The 17108-nt window shown below is 55.2% G+C and overlaps 1 protein-coding gene across 5 annotated transcripts in view; it reads right to left on the bottom strand.

Annotated features, from left to right (window-relative positions):
* The window catches only part of MSI1 (musashi RNA binding protein 1), a 29229-nt gene extending 14006 nt beyond the window's left edge, over positions 1-15223 (bottom strand). For 2 of the 5 annotated variants that reach the window (XM_070399867.1, XM_070399869.1), the window contains exons 1-6: positions 8657-8840; positions 8448-8488; positions 7843-7924; positions 7679-7763; positions 4824-4865; positions 2996-3088 (exon numbers count right to left, since the gene is read on the bottom strand). In XM_070399867.1, the coding sequence (XP_070255968.1) occupies positions 2996-3088; positions 4824-4865; positions 7679-7763; positions 7843-7924; positions 8448-8488; positions 8657-8715 (402 nt within the window). In that variant the 5' untranslated portion in view covers positions 8716-8840. Of the gene's footprint in view, positions 1-2995; positions 3089-4823; positions 4866-7678; positions 7764-7842; positions 7925-8447; positions 8489-8656; positions 8841-15207 lie in introns of those variants that run through there. The other 3 variants (XM_070399865.1, XM_070399866.1, XM_070399868.1) reach the window with 2 other exon arrangements.
* Between the last annotated feature and the right edge of the window lie 1885 nt (positions 15224-17108).

Here is a 17108-nt window from a genome sequence, read left to right as displayed (position 1 = left end):
TGAGGAAAGGGGAGGGGCTACACTATCCTCCCTCCCTTGGACCCCAGGCTTTTCTCTTCTGGCTACTCCCTCAAGGCTCCCCTTGGATACTTGGTCAGCCAGAGGTCTGAGCTTCCCTAATATAGTCCCACCTCCTTCCCTTTGCCTACAGCTGGTGCATCCTCCTGGCCCCTTAATTCTTCAGCCAATGTCAGCTAACCCATGGGGTTACGCTAAGGTCTGGTTCATCCTTGGTGGAAATCAAGGGTTGCCTCTGATATCCCTCCATTGCATTCCAGCCGCTGACACCCCCTTCACACACACACACACACACACACACACACACACACACACAAATGGTCACACACCCAAGGGCTGAAGGAAAACTTCCTGAAGCGTGGGGCACAGCTCCTCCCCCAGGGGCACAGCTTCTCCCCCACGCTCCTTCGCTCCTTTGCTCCCTTTCCAGGCCTGCCATGCGCCTCCTTGAAGGAAAGGGCAATCCCTGAACAGGGTGGCCCTCCAGCTCTCACAGGCGCCAAGTGGAACAGGGCCTCTGACTCCCCCCCCCCCCCGGGAGCCAGGACCCCACTGAGCCCGGAGGTAGCTGGGTCCTGGAGACTCTGAGAAGGAAATGACATCCTCCTAGCCCGGTGCCCTTCTGGGGAGTGTCACCCTCACGCTCATCCTTAAGGACCCTCTCTGAATCCCCATCCCAAATCTGCTCAACTCTGCAAACCAGACAGACACTGCAGGCTCAGCACGTCTTCCCCACCCCCAACCGCGGAAGAGCCCAGCAAGGAGGATTGTAGAAAAGCACAGGCTTTGAATTCAGATTCGAGGTCCTGCACTTGCTGGTGGGTAATCCTGGACAAGTGCCTCTGTGTGTCCATGACTCAGGCTACTCATCTGTGAAACTGGTGTAAGCGTCTTGTAGGGAGGGTTCAATGAGACAGCATGCAACACTCAACTCATAGTTCCCGGCCACAGTAAGTGCTTAATAAATAATGACTGTCATTATCACCTTATCATGGAGGGGCTGGCCCAGTCACAGGGAGAGGGCAAAGCTGGAGAGAGCAGCCCCACACCACTGCCTTCGAAGGTTTCATGCGAACAGTGCCTGTGTCAGCTATTACCATAACCAACGGACTGAGCATCTTGACTTGGGATCAAAAATTATTTTTTGAATGAATGAAAGAACTAAGAACCAGCCCTCTAATACTATCACTTGGAGTTCCTGCCTGATTCACAAACTGATTTCAGCCCAAATCCACAGCCCTTTTTGCCTTCCTCTACCCAATCTTCCAGCCCCCCATCCCTGACCCCCCAGACCCTTCCACCTGAGTTCTGGCTGGACAGACCCTAGCGGGGCATTGGGGTGAGGCCAGGGCAGGGACCAGGACAGTGGCTGGGGGGCCAGAGGACCCCCACCGGTGTCCCCTCCTGGGGCCAGCTCAGGGGAGAGAGGCTCCCAGCGCGGTGTCCTTAATAGGCTTTGGTCTCCATGGGAACCCGAGGGCAGGGGGGCTTGGGCAGGGGGAGGGGAGGCGGCCGGGGCCTGCTGACCAGTGGGAGCCGCCAAGTTCGGCGGCCTCTAAGCCTGAGTGGCAGCCATGGCGGCTGACCATTGTTCCCCCCTCGGCGGCGGCCCCTCGATCCGGGCGGGGGGGCCCCCCCGCCGCCGGGCCCTTGGCATTCCCGGCTGTCCCCCTCGCTCCCTGGCAGCCTATTCTCCGGCTCCCCCTGGCCTCCCCGGGCCGGTTTCACATGCCAACGCCGATTTAGGCCCGAACAAAAGACGCGGCCGCTGACGGCTTCTCCTGGGGCCCGGTTGCCATGGCGACGCCGGCCCCGGGGGCAGGCGGCCTCCAATCACAGCTGCTGGATCAGATTAGTGCGAGCTCTAATGCTCGGCGCTCAGACACAAAGACACCCCGCCGGAGCGAGCGGGGCTGCTGCTTCCCAGGAGCGTCCTTCCCTCTGGGGCCCAGGCCGCCGACCTGCCCTCCGTCCTGGACCCAGGTCCCCACGGAGGCGCCTGAGCCTCGGCCTCTGGCCCCCACGCCGCCAGCATCCGCTGGCCCCGGGACCTCCCACCTTCTGGCCTTCTCCCCTGGAGACAGGGAGCTGGAAACTCACCTCGTCGCCAACTCACATCCTCTTTCCCCAGCCACCTTCTCTGCCCTTTGCCTAAAAGGGAACTGCAGATGCCTTGATAGGAAAGCAGAGACCCAGCCTGTAGCCTGCCTCACGCAGGAGCCGATCAGGGACCCAGTACTAAGCACACAGTCCTGCTTCATCCTCAGATTAAAACTTGGTCCCCTCCTGGCCATCTCTCCATGGAACCTTGACTCTGACATCGCTCAACTTTCTAGGGACAGCCTATGGTCTGCTGTCACTACATCTCATACTTCACAAACAGCCCAGAAATGAAAGCTGGATGCATCTCCGAGCAGAGAGCCAAACCTCTTGGCCTGATCTCCAGCACCCGCCCCCCCCCCACACACACACTCTAATAAATAGGTAGAGGATCAGCCCCCCTCCCCACCCTAGCTCCTGCCCCAAACTCCCACCTGTGCCAGCGGAGTGTTGGTGCAATTGGGAGTCCTATTTATTGCCCCCTTATCATCCTCACCAGGAAGGAGTGGGGGAAGGTGCAACCGCCCATGGCCTGGACAGGTGCAAGCTCCCAGGAGGCCAAGGGGGTGACTGGGTTGAACTGGCTACAGGAGAGCGGCCTCCCTCGGGAGAATGGAGATAAGGAAGAGAAAAACACAGGGGAAGGGCAACAACAGAGAGAGCTACTGTGTGGCTTCTGTCCCTGGGGATGTGTCCAGAGTGTGAGGCCCATAGGCAGGCCAGGAGCCGGAACAGTGGGTTGGCCTTGCCTCACCCTCAGAAGGACCCACCCCTCTTTCACCTTGTGCAGCAACTGGAGTGACCTGGCTGGACTCTGCTCGCTACTGACCAACTCCAGGCGTTTCACATCCCCAGCGAGCCCCCAGATCGGACCCACCTTCCCGAACTGCTCAAAATACTGCTTCACATCCTCCACCGTCGTGTTCACTGACAGCCCCCCTACAAAGATCTTCTTCGTCCGAGTCACCATCTGTTAGGGGGAGAGAATGAGAAAGTGGGCATCTGAGTCCTGTGGCCTACTGCCACCAGCAGGGGCTCGAGCCCTCCTGCCAGGGCGCCAGCTGACAAGCTCTCTGTGGCCCCAGCTACTCAGAAGGCCCCCCCTGAGCTCCCCCTCGGACCCCCGCTTTTAGGCCTGTCACAGGCAGCTGTGCACCCCACACCCTGGCTGGCTCCAATGTGCCTCCCTCCTGCCTCCCTCCCTGGGGTCTTATGGGGAGAATGCCTTCCCTAAAGACCACCACAGAGAAGGCGGTGGGTTAGTGACCCAGACCTACATACAGCCCAACTTAAAGACCCGCCAGCTCCCCCTGGGAGAGGCCAAGGCCCATCACAGGGTCCCCCTAAACTCCATGCCGACATTTTCCTCATCAATCTCCTCCCAATCCAACCTCTGGCAGCCCTGTGGCCCCAGTCCTGTTTTAGGAAGAACACATGGTCCTAATTACCCCAGGAGCGCATGGCTAATCCACAGCAATTCCCAGCCCCATCCTAACACTAAAGCACCTTCTGTCACCAAACTGCTTAATGGAATTAACCCAGTTCCGACCATGTGCTCCCCGGCGTGGCTGCCTTCGAATACCTGCTCCCTAATTGCTTTCAGGCCCTGCCAGAGACGCCCCTTTCCTGCCTCGTACAAGTTGCCCCTCTCCCTTCGCTGTGGCAGGAGCTGGGCACCATGGCTCAGAACCCTCGAGCATCTCAGTGCCCACACCCGTCTTGCGAAGGAGAAAGGAAGATCTCCTGGAGCGGGACCCAGTCCTAGGACACTTGATAAGCCAGAGACACCGGGTCCCTGTTCTGTAACCAGCCTTCCTGTCTGTCTCCTACATTCAACTGCTTAAAAATTAAGATCCGGCTAGTTGCCCTGGGGCCTGGAATAGAATCTTAGGCCTCTGCCCTGGACCAAAAGTTTTGAGTGCTATATAGCTCAACTGCTCAGAAATCCATTTTCCGCACACCCAGAAAAACTTGCCACAGCACCAGGGAAAGAGAGACTTTCAGGAGGGCAGCCACTGTCACCCAAGTTGAAAGACAGCAGGTGATGGACTCCACGGTCCCTTCCCCCTCCTCAAGCCCAACACAATCAAGAGGGAGCAGGGTGGCCGGGGTCAGAAGCAGCTCCCTGGCCCTACTCTTCTAGCTCAGCCTCAGGGGGTAGGTCTGTCCTGGATTTGACCCCCAGGGCACTGGGAACAGAGGCTGTGATCTCCGAGGTGAGAATTCCACTCAGGGTCCAAACCAAACTGGCTTCAAATACAGGACAATGAGTCCCCTTAGATGCAGTGGTTCTCAACCTTCCTAATGCCGCGACCCTTTAATACAGCTCCTCATGTCGTGGTGACCCCCAACCATAAAATTATTTTCGTTGCTACTTCATAACTGTAATTTTTCTACTGTTATGAATCGTGATGTAAATACCTGATATGCAGGATGTATTTTCAGGGGTCGCGACCCACAGGTTGAGAACCGCTGCTTAGAGGTTCCCCTTATTCCAACACATGCAGCCCCTTTCCCAGTCCACCCCAGAGCACAGATGGAAAGATGATACATGGTGTCTTCAATCTACAGAGCAAGGATATCGAGAATCCTCCCTCCCCCCATCCCAGTCCATACAGAGGTTCCAGAAGCATCTTTCACAGAAAGGAATGCTGGGAACATCTCTGCCCTCCGTAATAGAGCTCCTCCCAGACAGACACACGTACCTTAGGCTGTGCTCTCCGGGGAAAGGCCACCTTGGGATCAATCTGAAAGAGAAGGGGCCTAGGTTATCACACATAGATGGGTGGCCACACAACTTGCAGCCCTGAAGACCTTTCTCATCCCAGGACACAGAGGTGACAGAAACCAGCCTCTAGCAGGAAAGTGCAGTGATTAAGCATTTAGGCCCTAGAGCCAGGCTGCTGGGTTCAAATCCCACTTAAGTTGCTTCCCAGCTGTAAAGACTTTAGGCAAATTACTTAAACTCTCTGAGCCTCAGGGTCAAGCTCACCTGCAAAATGGACAAAGAGTGACATCCACCTCCTAGGGACATCTGCAGGCTCTATGAGATAATGCTTGCAAAGCACTTGGCAGGGTGTCTGCCTTACAGCAAGAGCCCCCCAAAGCAAGCAAAGTCTTACTCCTTTAAGCACCAGGTATTTCGAGGACCTTCCCAGCTGAACTGACTTCACACAGACGGACACCTGTCTAGGCGAGGCGTGCAATTCAGACTTTGAAGGCTTGGGAATGGAAAGCCTTTGCTTCAAGATAAGAGTCCATAAACCACCAGGAATGCACTTCGTTCTGTTTCCCTGATGTCACCCACACCTAACAGCTCTCCCCGAGGCTGCACACAGCTTCCTGAGAGCGCGCTAGGCTCGGTGACGTGCGCGGCCAGAGGACTTGGACAAAGAAGTTCTGGGCCCCTGGCCGGGCCTGTGCTCTTGGGAACTTGCCTGGCCCCTCTGAGCCTCAGTTCCCTCATCTGCAAAGTGGGGACAATCACATCCACTTTTCGCAGGGGCGGCTGGGGGAAATCAAATGAGATAACGAGGGTGAAAGCGGTCCTTTGTGAACTGCCCTTCATTGCACAAGCAAAGGCGCTATTACCCAGGGGCCACCTTTGCCCTGGGCTATGAACAACCAACCAGAAGGGAACAGCAACATGCATGTGGTTATGCCAGGGTGCTCTACCTGTACTTAGAAACAGCAACAGGCAGGGCGTGAGACACTGTGATCAATGCAGGACCTATGAGGCCCGGTCATTTCAGAGTCTCTTGGCACCCATATGGGTGGACACCATTCAGAAGTTCGCCAGCCAATCGCAGGCAAAAGCTATCTTTTCCCAAAGTTCCTTCTGTTCAAAACTCAGCCTTGTTCTAGGCCACCGGCTCTCTGCCTGAATGGCACAAACCAAGGGCCAGCTTCCTCTAGGCTCCCCCACTGGGATTCGCCCACAGACAAGGAACCTTCCAAATCCATGCGAGGGCAGTGCCTCCTCTCTCCCAGAGTCCCACTCGGCTCCAGGGAAAATCCCCGCTGACCATTTCCCCGTCTGAAGGTGTGATTTTGTACATGTTTTCCTCCTCCCGTTTCTCCTGGAAGTGGCCTCCCCAGCCACCGGAGCACCCCTCAGTCGGTCCCCCGCGCAGACCCGCCCCATGGGGAGATGAGATGGTACCCAAGCTCCATCCAGCAGACCCACACACACCCTACCCGGGTACGCCCACCTCCACTGACTCACAGCCGGCAACATAAATAAAACCCAACAAGTAAATAAAAGGTGAAAGTCAGAACCCAAAATAGACTCCCCACAATAAACCTCCCTCCCACTACCCCTAACTCAGGCCGGAGAATGCCAAACACGAGGCCTCTGCCCCTGAGTTCTAAATCTCAGAAGGAGGCCATCTCGCCCTCCTTCCTCCCCTCTCTTCTGGCCCTTATCAACCTTCCATTCCCCCAGCCCCAGCCCCAGCCTCTCAGGACACAGAGGTGCAGAAGCCACCGTGCATTCTGAGGACAGGGGATGGTAGGAGAACAGGCAGCTTGATGGCAGATAATCACCAAAAACAATAGGCCACTGTCTCTCCATCCCCAGCCTGGGTCACTCGGGCTGAGCCAAGAAGATCCTTTCAGAGCTGCGAAGTTGAGGCCTGGCCTCATCTGCTCCTCACTGGAGCAGGAGTGGGAGCCCTGGCGGAGATAACAGGAGCGGGGACAGGCGGTAACTTAACAAATTCTTGGGCACAACCAGCTATTGTTGCAGGTAAACAGGAGCCAGCACCGGCCCCAAGCAGGGAGGCCCAGGGCTGGCGGAGAGTCGGGGAGTGTGGAGAGAGAGCACACTGTCCCGGCCCCTGGGCAGATGGTCTCCCCAGTCACAGGTCACCCCCTCACAGAGTAACCCCTATCACTTTCTCCGTTTCCCTCTCCCCTTGAGCCAGGGCCTGGGCCAGCGCCCCCTGCAGGGCCCAAGACACCCGGGAGCTGTGGGACAACAGCAAAACTGTTCCAGCAGTTTGAATCCCAACCAGGCCGCTAAGAGCCAGCCTCAGAGGGCTCTTTCCAGGCAGGCCGGCTCCCCCTCAGGAACCCTTCCTGGTACAGCACGTCACAGAGCAAGGAGTTCACTGCCCAAAAGTCAGGGGGGGCGGGAGGGGGTGTTCAGGGGTGCGCTGCCATTGGTCTGGAATGAGGGGGTGGCAGCGCCAAATACTAGTTGCAGTTCACAGAAGCCACGGGGTGGGTCCCTGCAGCCCTCGCCCCACCCCAGCCTCCTCCCGGAGGCATGAAGATGAGCACTTATGGGGGCCGGGGGTGCGGGGGGGGGGGGGGCAGCTGAGCCTTCCCTCACCTACACTGGAGGGGTCGGGAGATGGAGCACCTCAGGGCAGGCCTGGGTGGTTTCTCTTCTCTCTGCCTTCAACTCTAGTGACAAAGTTTCCGAGCCTGGCAGCCCTTCTACTCGGAAAACTCCCCCCTTCCGTCAGGACCCCGTCCGACTGCCCCTGGGCAGAGCCCCGATCTCTCCTCCGCGGCCTCCCGCTCCCAGGACCCCCGGAGCCGCGAGGCCACTCACTGTTTTGGAGTCGAGCTCGTGCCGTGACTGCGCCAGCACCTTATCCACCCCCGCCTGGTCCACGAAGGTGACGAAGCCGAAGCCCCTGCGCGGGGAGGAGAGGCAGATGGTGACCCGGCGGAGAGCGGGCGGGGGCGCGCGCAGGAGGGCGGCGAGGGGCTCACCTGGATCGCTTGGTCAGGGGGTCCCGCATCACCAGGCACTCCTTCACCTCCCCGAACTGGCCGAAGTACTCGCGCAGCCCTTCTGCAACACACACCCGCCTCGCACCGGCCCGCCCGGCCTCCCTCCCCTCCCCCGTCCTCTGCCCCCGGTGACCCGCGCGGCCCCGCCGCCCCCGCGCCCGGCGGCCGGAGCGCTCGTACCCCCCCCCCCCGCCCTCCCCGGACTCCGGTGCCGGCTCCGGGCGCCCGCAGGGGCCCCAGGAAGCCGAGGGCCGCGCGGGGCTGGAGGGGGGACGACTCCGGCCGGTTCCCGCCGCGTCGGGAGCCGCCTCACAAAAGTTTGAGCCGCAGGTGCGAGCGGAGTTGGCGCTGCCGCCGGCGGGTCCCGGGGGCCCAGCCCACCCCCCGGTGCCCCCCGAGCCCCTCGCCGCCTCCCCTCCACCCGCGGGGCCGTGCGCGCTCGCCGATCGCCCCGCGCTCTCGGGGTCCCGGGCGGGGCGCGGAGGAGAGCGCCGGGCGCCGGGGTCAGCGGGCGCGGGCCGGGCTGGGGGTCCGCTCGGCGCCGGGTCCGGGTGCCCTGCGGCCGGCGGCTCCGGCGCGCTCACCCTGCGTCGTCTGCCAGCTGAGTCCCCCGATGAACATCTTGCTGCGGGAGCAGGAGAGACACAAAGGGCCCGCGTGAGCGCCGGGAGCCGGGGCGCGGGGGGCGCGGGCCCGGGCGCCGGGGAGGCCCGGCCCGACCCGGATCGGCCATGTTGGCGGGGCCGGGGCGGGCGCGGGCCGGGCAGGCCGGGCGGGCCGGGCCGGGCCGTACCAGGGGTCGTGCGGCGAGTCCGGGGAGGCGAGGCCGGGCTGGGGCGCGTCAGTCTCCATCGGGAGCCGCGGGCGGCGCGGGCAGCGGAGCGGCGGCGGCGGCGGCAGCGATCGGCGCGGGGCAGATGAGGTGCGCGGCGAAGGGGGCCGGACGGACAGGCCATGCTGCCCCCTCCCCCGACCCCGCTCGGGCGGGCGGGCGGGGACGGCCGAGGGGAGGGCCGCCGGGGGCCGACCTGCCGGCTCCTCCCCCCGCCGCCCGGCGCGCATAAAGCCCCGCGCTCGCCCGCGCGTCCCGGCGCCCGCGGAGGCGGCGGCGCCCGGACCCCGCTCCGCCGGGTGCCCGGGTCCCCGAGGGCGAGAGAGACCCCGAATCCCGAGGTGGGCCGGGCCCGGGGCGCGGCCGCACCCCCCCTCCCCTGCGCGGGGCCGGGCCGCGGGAACGCCCTCCCGGAGCGAAGCGCTTCCCGGTGCCTCCAGGTAGCTCGGTTCCGGACCGGGGACCCTCCCTCTCAGGCCCGCCGCCGGCACTAGGAGATCCCCGATCTCCCTGGTCGGGGAGACAGCCCAGGCCCCCCAGTCCCGCCGCGGCTCCAGCGGGTGAGGATCCCCCCAGACCCCCGTCGGGGCGAGAGCCGCCTCCGAGCCCCCAGTGGCCTCTGAACCGAATTTAGGGGTCGCCCTCGGCGGCCCGCAGCCCTCTCCGTGTCCCATACCCCCACGTCTAACTTGGGGAGCCCCCCGGGGCCTCGCCTCCGAGTGGGGCGCGCCATCAGCACCCCAGTGGAAACCGTATCGCTTGCTTCCGAATGAGACCCCTCAGCTCCCCCAAACCCCTCCGTCCAGAGCCCCGCAGCCCGTCCCGGGTCCCCAGTTTGCCACCACCGCACCCCCAGGTGAGCACCCCTGCCCCCCTCACCCCCCGCTCCTGTCAGCCCCACTTAGACTTTTGTCTGGATTCGGTAAAGCGGTCCCAGCTGCTCCCCGCACAGCCTGGGGGGGGGGGGTCAGTGCCTACTAGGGACCCCCCTTCCCCGTCCAGGAGCCCGAGGCCCCGCTGCGCACCTCCCCTCTGGGTGACCCCTCGAAGCCCCTCCCTCGGGTGGAAGCCCTCACCGCCTGCCCTGCGTCTGGAGTTACTCGGTCGGCTCAGTGGGAGATGCTGCCCAGAAGGCAGACATCGTCACTCCCCGCGCCCCTCCCCACACCCCACCTGTGGGTCCCTGAGGGGCCCCCGGTCAGTCAGGCTCCTGGGGGCCTTCGCCCCGCGCAGCTCCCTCCGTCCAGCAGGGAACCCTGAGGGCCAGGCTGGACGCCCTGGAGCCGCGGCGCCCTCCCCACCCATATTCCCGCCGTCATTTTCCACCAGAACGGGTCAGGCCAGGGGGCCCCCGCCCCCCCAAATGCCCACCTGCTGGGGTCTCAGTGCACAAAGCCCCTCCCTCCCTCCCACTCCCCTCCGCGCCGCCCCGCCTCTACCTGAGCCCTGCACCCGGCGACAGCCCCTCTTCTCCCGGGACACCCACTCTCCAGGCAGCTGGCCACCTTTTACTACCGCGTGCAGCAGCCCTGGGCACCCCAACCCCGACCTCGGGAGGGGTGCCCTCCCCCTCCTCCTCGTCCACCCCGCCTCCCCCAACCACCACACTTAGAAGAACGTGAGAGACTGGAGCTAATGGTTTCCTCCACCTTCTGGGGACACTCAGCAGGTATATCCTGCCGCCCGTGTGTGCGAAGGGAGAAACCAGCTTGTTTTTTCCTGTTATCCTCCTACTGGCCCCACAGTTTCTCAGACGCCCCTGAACTCAGGTTGAGGGGCGCCCCCACACAGCACTTCTGCCATCTCAGTACAAACTGGAGCACCGGGGTGTCCTGGGGAGAGGAAGGCCAGCAGGGAGCACAGTGTTAGGGCGCTGACTGCTCCTGGGTCCACACCTCGAGCCCCTTGTGTGTCACGTGGGGCCGGCGGAGAGGTACGGGGAGTGGGGGACCCCGGGACCCATGAGCAGTGAGTGTGTGCTGGTGCTGTGGGCAGGTGGCTTGCGGTGAGGGAATGGTGAGGGTCAGAGCCAGCCACGCCGACCTGAGAAGCAGATTGAGAAGATCCATTTATTAGCTCCTCGTTCGGGACCTCGGAGGAGGAAGCGTACACTTTCACGGCCTGGTTCCAAGCACAGAAATGTGTGGGGTGGGCTTATAGAGGTCGCCTCCATCTCAGGGTCATCTCAGCCTGGCTGCTTCGGCCCAGTTATTCACACCAGGGGCAAGGCGTCAGCCTAGGGGTAGCCTCCCAGGACAATGCAGCTGTACACGCAAGATCCTCATCGTAAATTGAGGATCTCAGCGGTATTAAGGGAAAATGATCTCCAGAGCAACTGGCCCCGACTCCAGAATTAGGAGATTAGAGGATGTGGCTCCAGCTCTTTCTCTCTAGTGCTACACACACTGAGCATCACTCAGAGAACTAGAGAATAACTTGCTTTATAGTTTAAAAAATCCTTTCAAGAAAGACAGGGCAAATGGCATAATGCCCACACACTAAGAGGCGACATGGCACACGCATTCTCTCCACAGTGTTTATTGAACACCTGCTACCCAGCAGACACTGTCTGAAGCGCTGTATTCCAAGCACCTACATTTGTGAAGTTTGCTTTCTAAAGACAGGACCAGATAATAAATAGATAGATAGATGATAGATAGACAGATGATAGATAGTTAAATATATTGATGATTGATTGATTGATTGATATGTCAGTTAGATGTTGTTTAGTGCTGTGGAGAAGGGAAGGGATAAGGAAGGTGGGAGGCGTTGGGCAGAGAGTGACATGAAATTTGAAATCAGGAAAGTTCTCATAGGAAGGGGTGGTGTTTTACCAAAGTCTTGAAGGAAATGAGGTGCATGAATCTACTGTATTATCCAGAACGCTCGCTTAAGCAGAATGCCTGCATCTCTTGAGGGCAATGCTCGTTGGTATCCACAATTTGGCTTTCACTGCTCTAAAACAATGGTTCCCAAACCTTATTGGGCTTAAAATATCACCCAGTGACTTTCAGCAGATGAAGGGTGGATGGGGGCTCTGGGTTTCCTTGGACCACTCTTAAAGAAATATTGCTCTAAAATAAACCAAAAAGTCCTCTAGAATGACAACAATAACAGAATGAAAGATTAAATTATAGTCCCTGTGGTTTTAGTGTTGAGAGTATGTCACTGTGTTCTCATTCTTTGAAAATGCAATACTCAAGCAAAACCCTGGATTACCCAGAACATCCATTTCTTGTCCAAGCAGGAGAAGGGAAAATTTATCATAAGCTGGTGAGGAGCCAAACATTTATAATCAGTCTGTTTTCACCCTCCCTCCTTTTTGCTGCCCTAATTTTTAAAATATTTTTTCCTTTCCCCAAATTTCTGGACTCGACCAGCAGGTGAACCGCTGGGGTAATGAGAGCACTTGACCAAGAGTCAAAGGATGCACAGGTGGGTCCTGGAACCACCGCAGCTTCTGGTTGAGTCCAGGGACGCGCCACTCAGCCATCTGAGCGTCCGTTCGCTCTGAGTCCTGCAGGACTCGAGTGAGGTCACGTGCACGAACGCACCTGGGAACCTCTGAGGCACCGTGGAAAGGGAAGGCGGCTCTGACTGCACCCGCAGAGCCAGTTAATTGGTCCAGTTCAAGTTGAAGACAGTGTGGTACTGGCATAAAGACACAACATAGATATTAGAATAGAATAGAAGTGAGAGTCCAAAAATAATCCAGCCTCTTCAACAAACGGCGCTGGGATAACTGGATTCCATACGCAAAAGAACGAAATTGTGCCTCCACCTCACAGCACATACAGGCACCAGCTCAAAATGGGTCAAAGGTCTCAGTGTAAGAGCTAAAACTATACAAAGAAAGGGAGGTCAATGGGACATCATTAAAATTAAAAACTTCGGTGCTTCGAAGGGCACTATGAAGAAACATAAAAAACAACCCACAGAACAGAAGGAACATTTTGCCAAGCATATATTTGATAAGGGACTTGTATCTAGAAGATATAAAGAAGTTGTAAAACTCAATAATAAAAAAGATAAATTATCCGATTGAAAATGGGCAAAGGAGCTCAAAAGACAGTTTTCCAAAGAAGATACATAAATGGCCAAGAAGCGCATGAAAAAATGCTCAGCGTTATTAACCATAAGGAGTGCCATCAAAACACAGAGACGTCCCAGTCTCCACCCACTAAGATGACTGTGTTATAATAAAAAAGACAGATAATTACAAATGCTGGTAAGGGTGTGGGGAAACTGGAACCTTCCCACATGGCTGGTGGGATGGGAACCAGCCTGGAACAGAGGTCCTCGAAAGGGTCAACAGAATCACCACAAGCCCGGCAACTCCACTCCTCGTCTCTACTCCAGAGAAATGGAAACATATGTCCACGCGAAAACTTGTACTTGAAGGTTCACAGCAGCATTATTCATAACAGCCAAAATGTGGAAACACCCACATGTACATCAGTTCTATACAACTGAGTTTTATTTGCTCCTAAAAAGGAATGCATGACTGAGCTATGCTCCAACACAGGTGAGTCTTGAAAACATTATGCTGAGTGAAAGCAGCCAGACACAGGAGGTCACACATCGTACGATTCCATTTACATGAGATGCTCACAGTAGGCAAATCCACAGAAACAGGAAGTACACTGGTGGGTGCCTAGGGCTGAGGGATGGGGAGTCGGGGAGAGCTGGAGAGAACTGTGTACAGTTTTCTATTTGGAGTGGTGAAAATCTGCTAAAGTTAATTATGATGATGTTTGCAGAATTCTGTGAATATACTAAAAACTACTGAATTATACACTTTAAATGAATTAATTGTATGGTATATAAATTGCATCTCAATCAAGTTGTTACCCAGAAAAATCATCTATTATAAACCTTTCTCTGATCCCAGTGCCTATGCAGCAAATGAATTTACTCTCTTTTCTCCCATGGCACCTTATTTTTAACTTCATCATCATCATCATCATCATCATCATCATCTAGAAATTAGGTTCTTTCCACATACTAGACATGGTGCTAAGCACTTTTCAGGAATTTTCCCATTTCATTCTCCCAGTAATTCTTCAAGGTAGAAACTATTGTATTTTATTTTACTGACCAGGAAAACAAGTCTTAGGAAAGATAAGTAATTTGTCTGAAGTGACATAGTAAATGGGGAAAGTAATAGCTAATATTTATTGAACCGTTACTGTGTTCCAGGCCCTGTATTAAGCACTGCTTCCGGAAACTCATTCAATTCTTACAACTCTATGAGGTGGGTCCCTATTTTCCAGATCTGGAAATAGACGTGTTGAGTGATAAACTTGCTAATACAGATCAGAATGGTAGGTAGTGGGGGAGCTGAGATTTGAACTTAAGTCTGATGCCAGAACCTCTCCGATGGACCACTACATTACTTTCTCTTCCTATTCGATGCATAACAATCCATTTGTTATTATAGACGGTCTGGGCTGACACGCTGGAATGAGACCTATTTAAGGGTCAGGTGCCTGACTCAGCCTCGTCGCCATCTCCATCAGCATCCCTGTCCTCAGCACCATGCCTTAACCGCGGTCCTGCCGAGTTGCTTATCAGGTACTGTGCCTGGAACCAGTCCCTGTGCTGGGTAGGACGGGAGGATGCGACCGTGAATGAGACAGACGGCTCTCCTATTCTCACGGAGCTTACAGTCTGGCGACAAATACAAGAATTTTATATACATCTTTTCCACCAAGTCATCTTAATCACCTCAGTAATCCAATGTAGTAGGTTTATTAAGACACTTGTTTACAGATGAAGAAACTAGACTCAGACACCTGAAATGACACGTCCAAGATCACACAGCCAGTGAGTGTGTGAAGCAAGTCTAAGAAGCCTGCTCCACCTGATTCTGACATTATCAGAATTGTCTCCATCCCCCCCTACCTGCCTTTACCCCCCGCCCCCCGCCCCCAGTCCTGGCAGGGAGGGAATTAAATAAACTATTCTGCTTGCCCAGCTGAGGACACCCACAGTCTGGTCAGACCTGCTGACTCCCCCACTTTCTCACTGTCACTTCCAGTGACAGCCAGAGCTGGTGTGACGCGTTGCTGAAAAGGAGTTTATGGTTTCGGCATCTGAATCGCCCGTCTGCTGTAATTATTTGATGTAGTCTGCTCAGTTAATAACCCCACCATTCTCGGGCTGAAGACAAAGATGCTAAGAGCATGCCTCCTTTATTTTTTTAAATGTTTATTTTGGGAAACTGAAACTGCAGACCTGGAGAGCAGAAACCACAGGTCTGTCAGTAGTGGCTGTGGGGGAGGGGCTGCCAGGCTGTTGGCAGGGGCTTCTGGCTACACTCAGGCAGGGCATGAGCTGAGGGGCTGGCGAGAGGGGGGCCCATCTCTGAGCCCTGTCCGAGGAGCAAAACACCCTCTTCCCAGAGGCCAGGCTTCCAGGGATCCCAGGGAAATCATTTTTTTTGGAATCAGTGAATGTAACAGAAAAAAACATTAGACAGGGAGTCGGGAGCCTGAGGCTCCATCTCTGACCTTGAAGCATGCTCTTCCCCTCCCTGAGCCCTAGTTTATTCATCAGCAGAATGGAAGGTGGCCAGCCGATTTCAGAGCTGGGAAATTGGTTTCAGTTTTTCTATCGATTAGTAGTGACTAGGGCTGGGCAAGGATAGAAAGCTGTGATTGATTAGCAATGTCTGCCATGGATACAGGTAATCAGGGAATCGTGCAAGGAGCCCCATAATATTTGCCCTCCCTGGACCATCCCTGCATCCTTCCCAGTTTTGGTCTCCTAGAGACTTTAGAACAGGAAGGGCAAGGATCAATATGCAGCCATCTCCTGGGCTCAGCAGCCAAGGGAGGAGCCACCAAAGGGATAGATTTATTAATAGTGATAATACATGATTCAGTATATGCAGAAAAGGTCTGGAAGGACTAAATCATAAAGCATTAACATTAAACCACTAACATGGGTGTATATTGTGTGTTAGTATGGGTGTAGATTTTTTCTGTGAGGATGAATTCATCTTAGCATTAAAAAAAAACATAGTAAAAATAATTTGAACAAGACGACTTAAAGACTTTTTTCAAGAACAGTCATAGCAGCATTATTCATAATAGAAATTGGAAATAATCCAAATGTTCATCAGGGGGAAATAAATAAACTATGATATACAATGGAATACTATGCAAAAATAAAAAGGAACATATGACTGATACACAAATGAATTAAAAAAAAACCACACATATTATATTGAGCAAAAGAGGCCAGATACCAAAAAATACATATTGTATTATTCCAGTTATATGAAGTTCTGGATTGGCAAAATCAATCTATGGGGACAGAAGTCAGAATAATGTTTATCTTTGGGGAAAAGGGAGCAGATATTGACTGGAAAGCAAGCGAGAATTTTCTGGAGGATAAAAATGTTCTATACCACCCGGCTGGCATGGCTCAGTGGTTGAGTGTCAACCTATGAACCAGGAGGTCACGGTTTGATTCTCGGTCAGGGCACATGCCTGGGTTACAGGCTCGATCCCCAGTGTGGGGCATGCAGGAGGCAGCCAATCAATGTTTCCCTCTCATTGTTGATGTTTCTATCTCTCTCCCCTTCTCCCTTCCTCTCTGAAATTAATTTTAAAAAATACATATATATCTATACTAATAAAAGGGTAATATGTTTTTTTTTTAATCTTTATTGTTCAGATTATTACATTTGTTCCTCTTTTTTCCCCCCATAACTCCCCTCCTTTCCAGCTCCCACCCCACCCTCCACCCTCACGCCCCACCCACTGAGTTCATCCATAGGTGCATGATTTTTGTCCAGTCTCTTCCTGAATCTCCCATTCCCCTTTCCCCCCCAAGAATAGTCAGTCCATTCCCTTTCTATGTCCCTGATTCATTATAGTCACCAGTTCATTCTGTACATCAGGTTATTTATTCACTTGATTCTTAGATTCATTTGTTGATAGATGCATATTTGTTGTTCATAATTTGTATCTTTACCTTTTTCTTCTTCTTCCTCTTCTTAAAGGATACCTTTCAGCATTTCATATAATACTGGTTTGGCGGTGATGAACTCCTTTAGCTTTTCCTTATCTGTGAAGCTCTTTATCTGACCTTCAATTCTGAATGATAGCTTTGCTGGATAAAGTAATCTTGGTTGTAGGTTCTTGGTATTCAGCACTTTGAATATTTCTTGCCATTCCCTTCTGGCCTGCAAAGTTTCTGTTGAGAAATCAGCTGACAGTCGTATGGGTATTCCCTTGTAGGTAATTGAGCCTCTTTCTCTTGCTGCTTTTAAGATTTTCTCTTTGTCTTTTGCTCTTGGCATTTTAATGATGATGTGTCTTGGTGTGGTCCTCTTTGGATTCCTTTTGTTTGGGGTTCTCTGCGCTTCTTGGACCTGTAAGTCCATTTCTTTCTCCAGGTGGGG

This window comes from Myotis yumanensis, unplaced genomic scaffold (genome assembly GCF_028538775.1).
Source record: "Myotis yumanensis isolate MYYU_CA2020_CCGP unplaced genomic scaffold, mMyoYum1.0.hap1 SCAF_19, whole genome shotgun sequence".
Taxonomy (NCBI): Eukaryota; Metazoa; Chordata; class Mammalia; order Chiroptera; family Vespertilionidae; genus Myotis; species Myotis yumanensis.
Note: the sequence above shows the minus strand (reverse complement) of the source record. Positions and strands in the feature narration are given on the sequence as shown.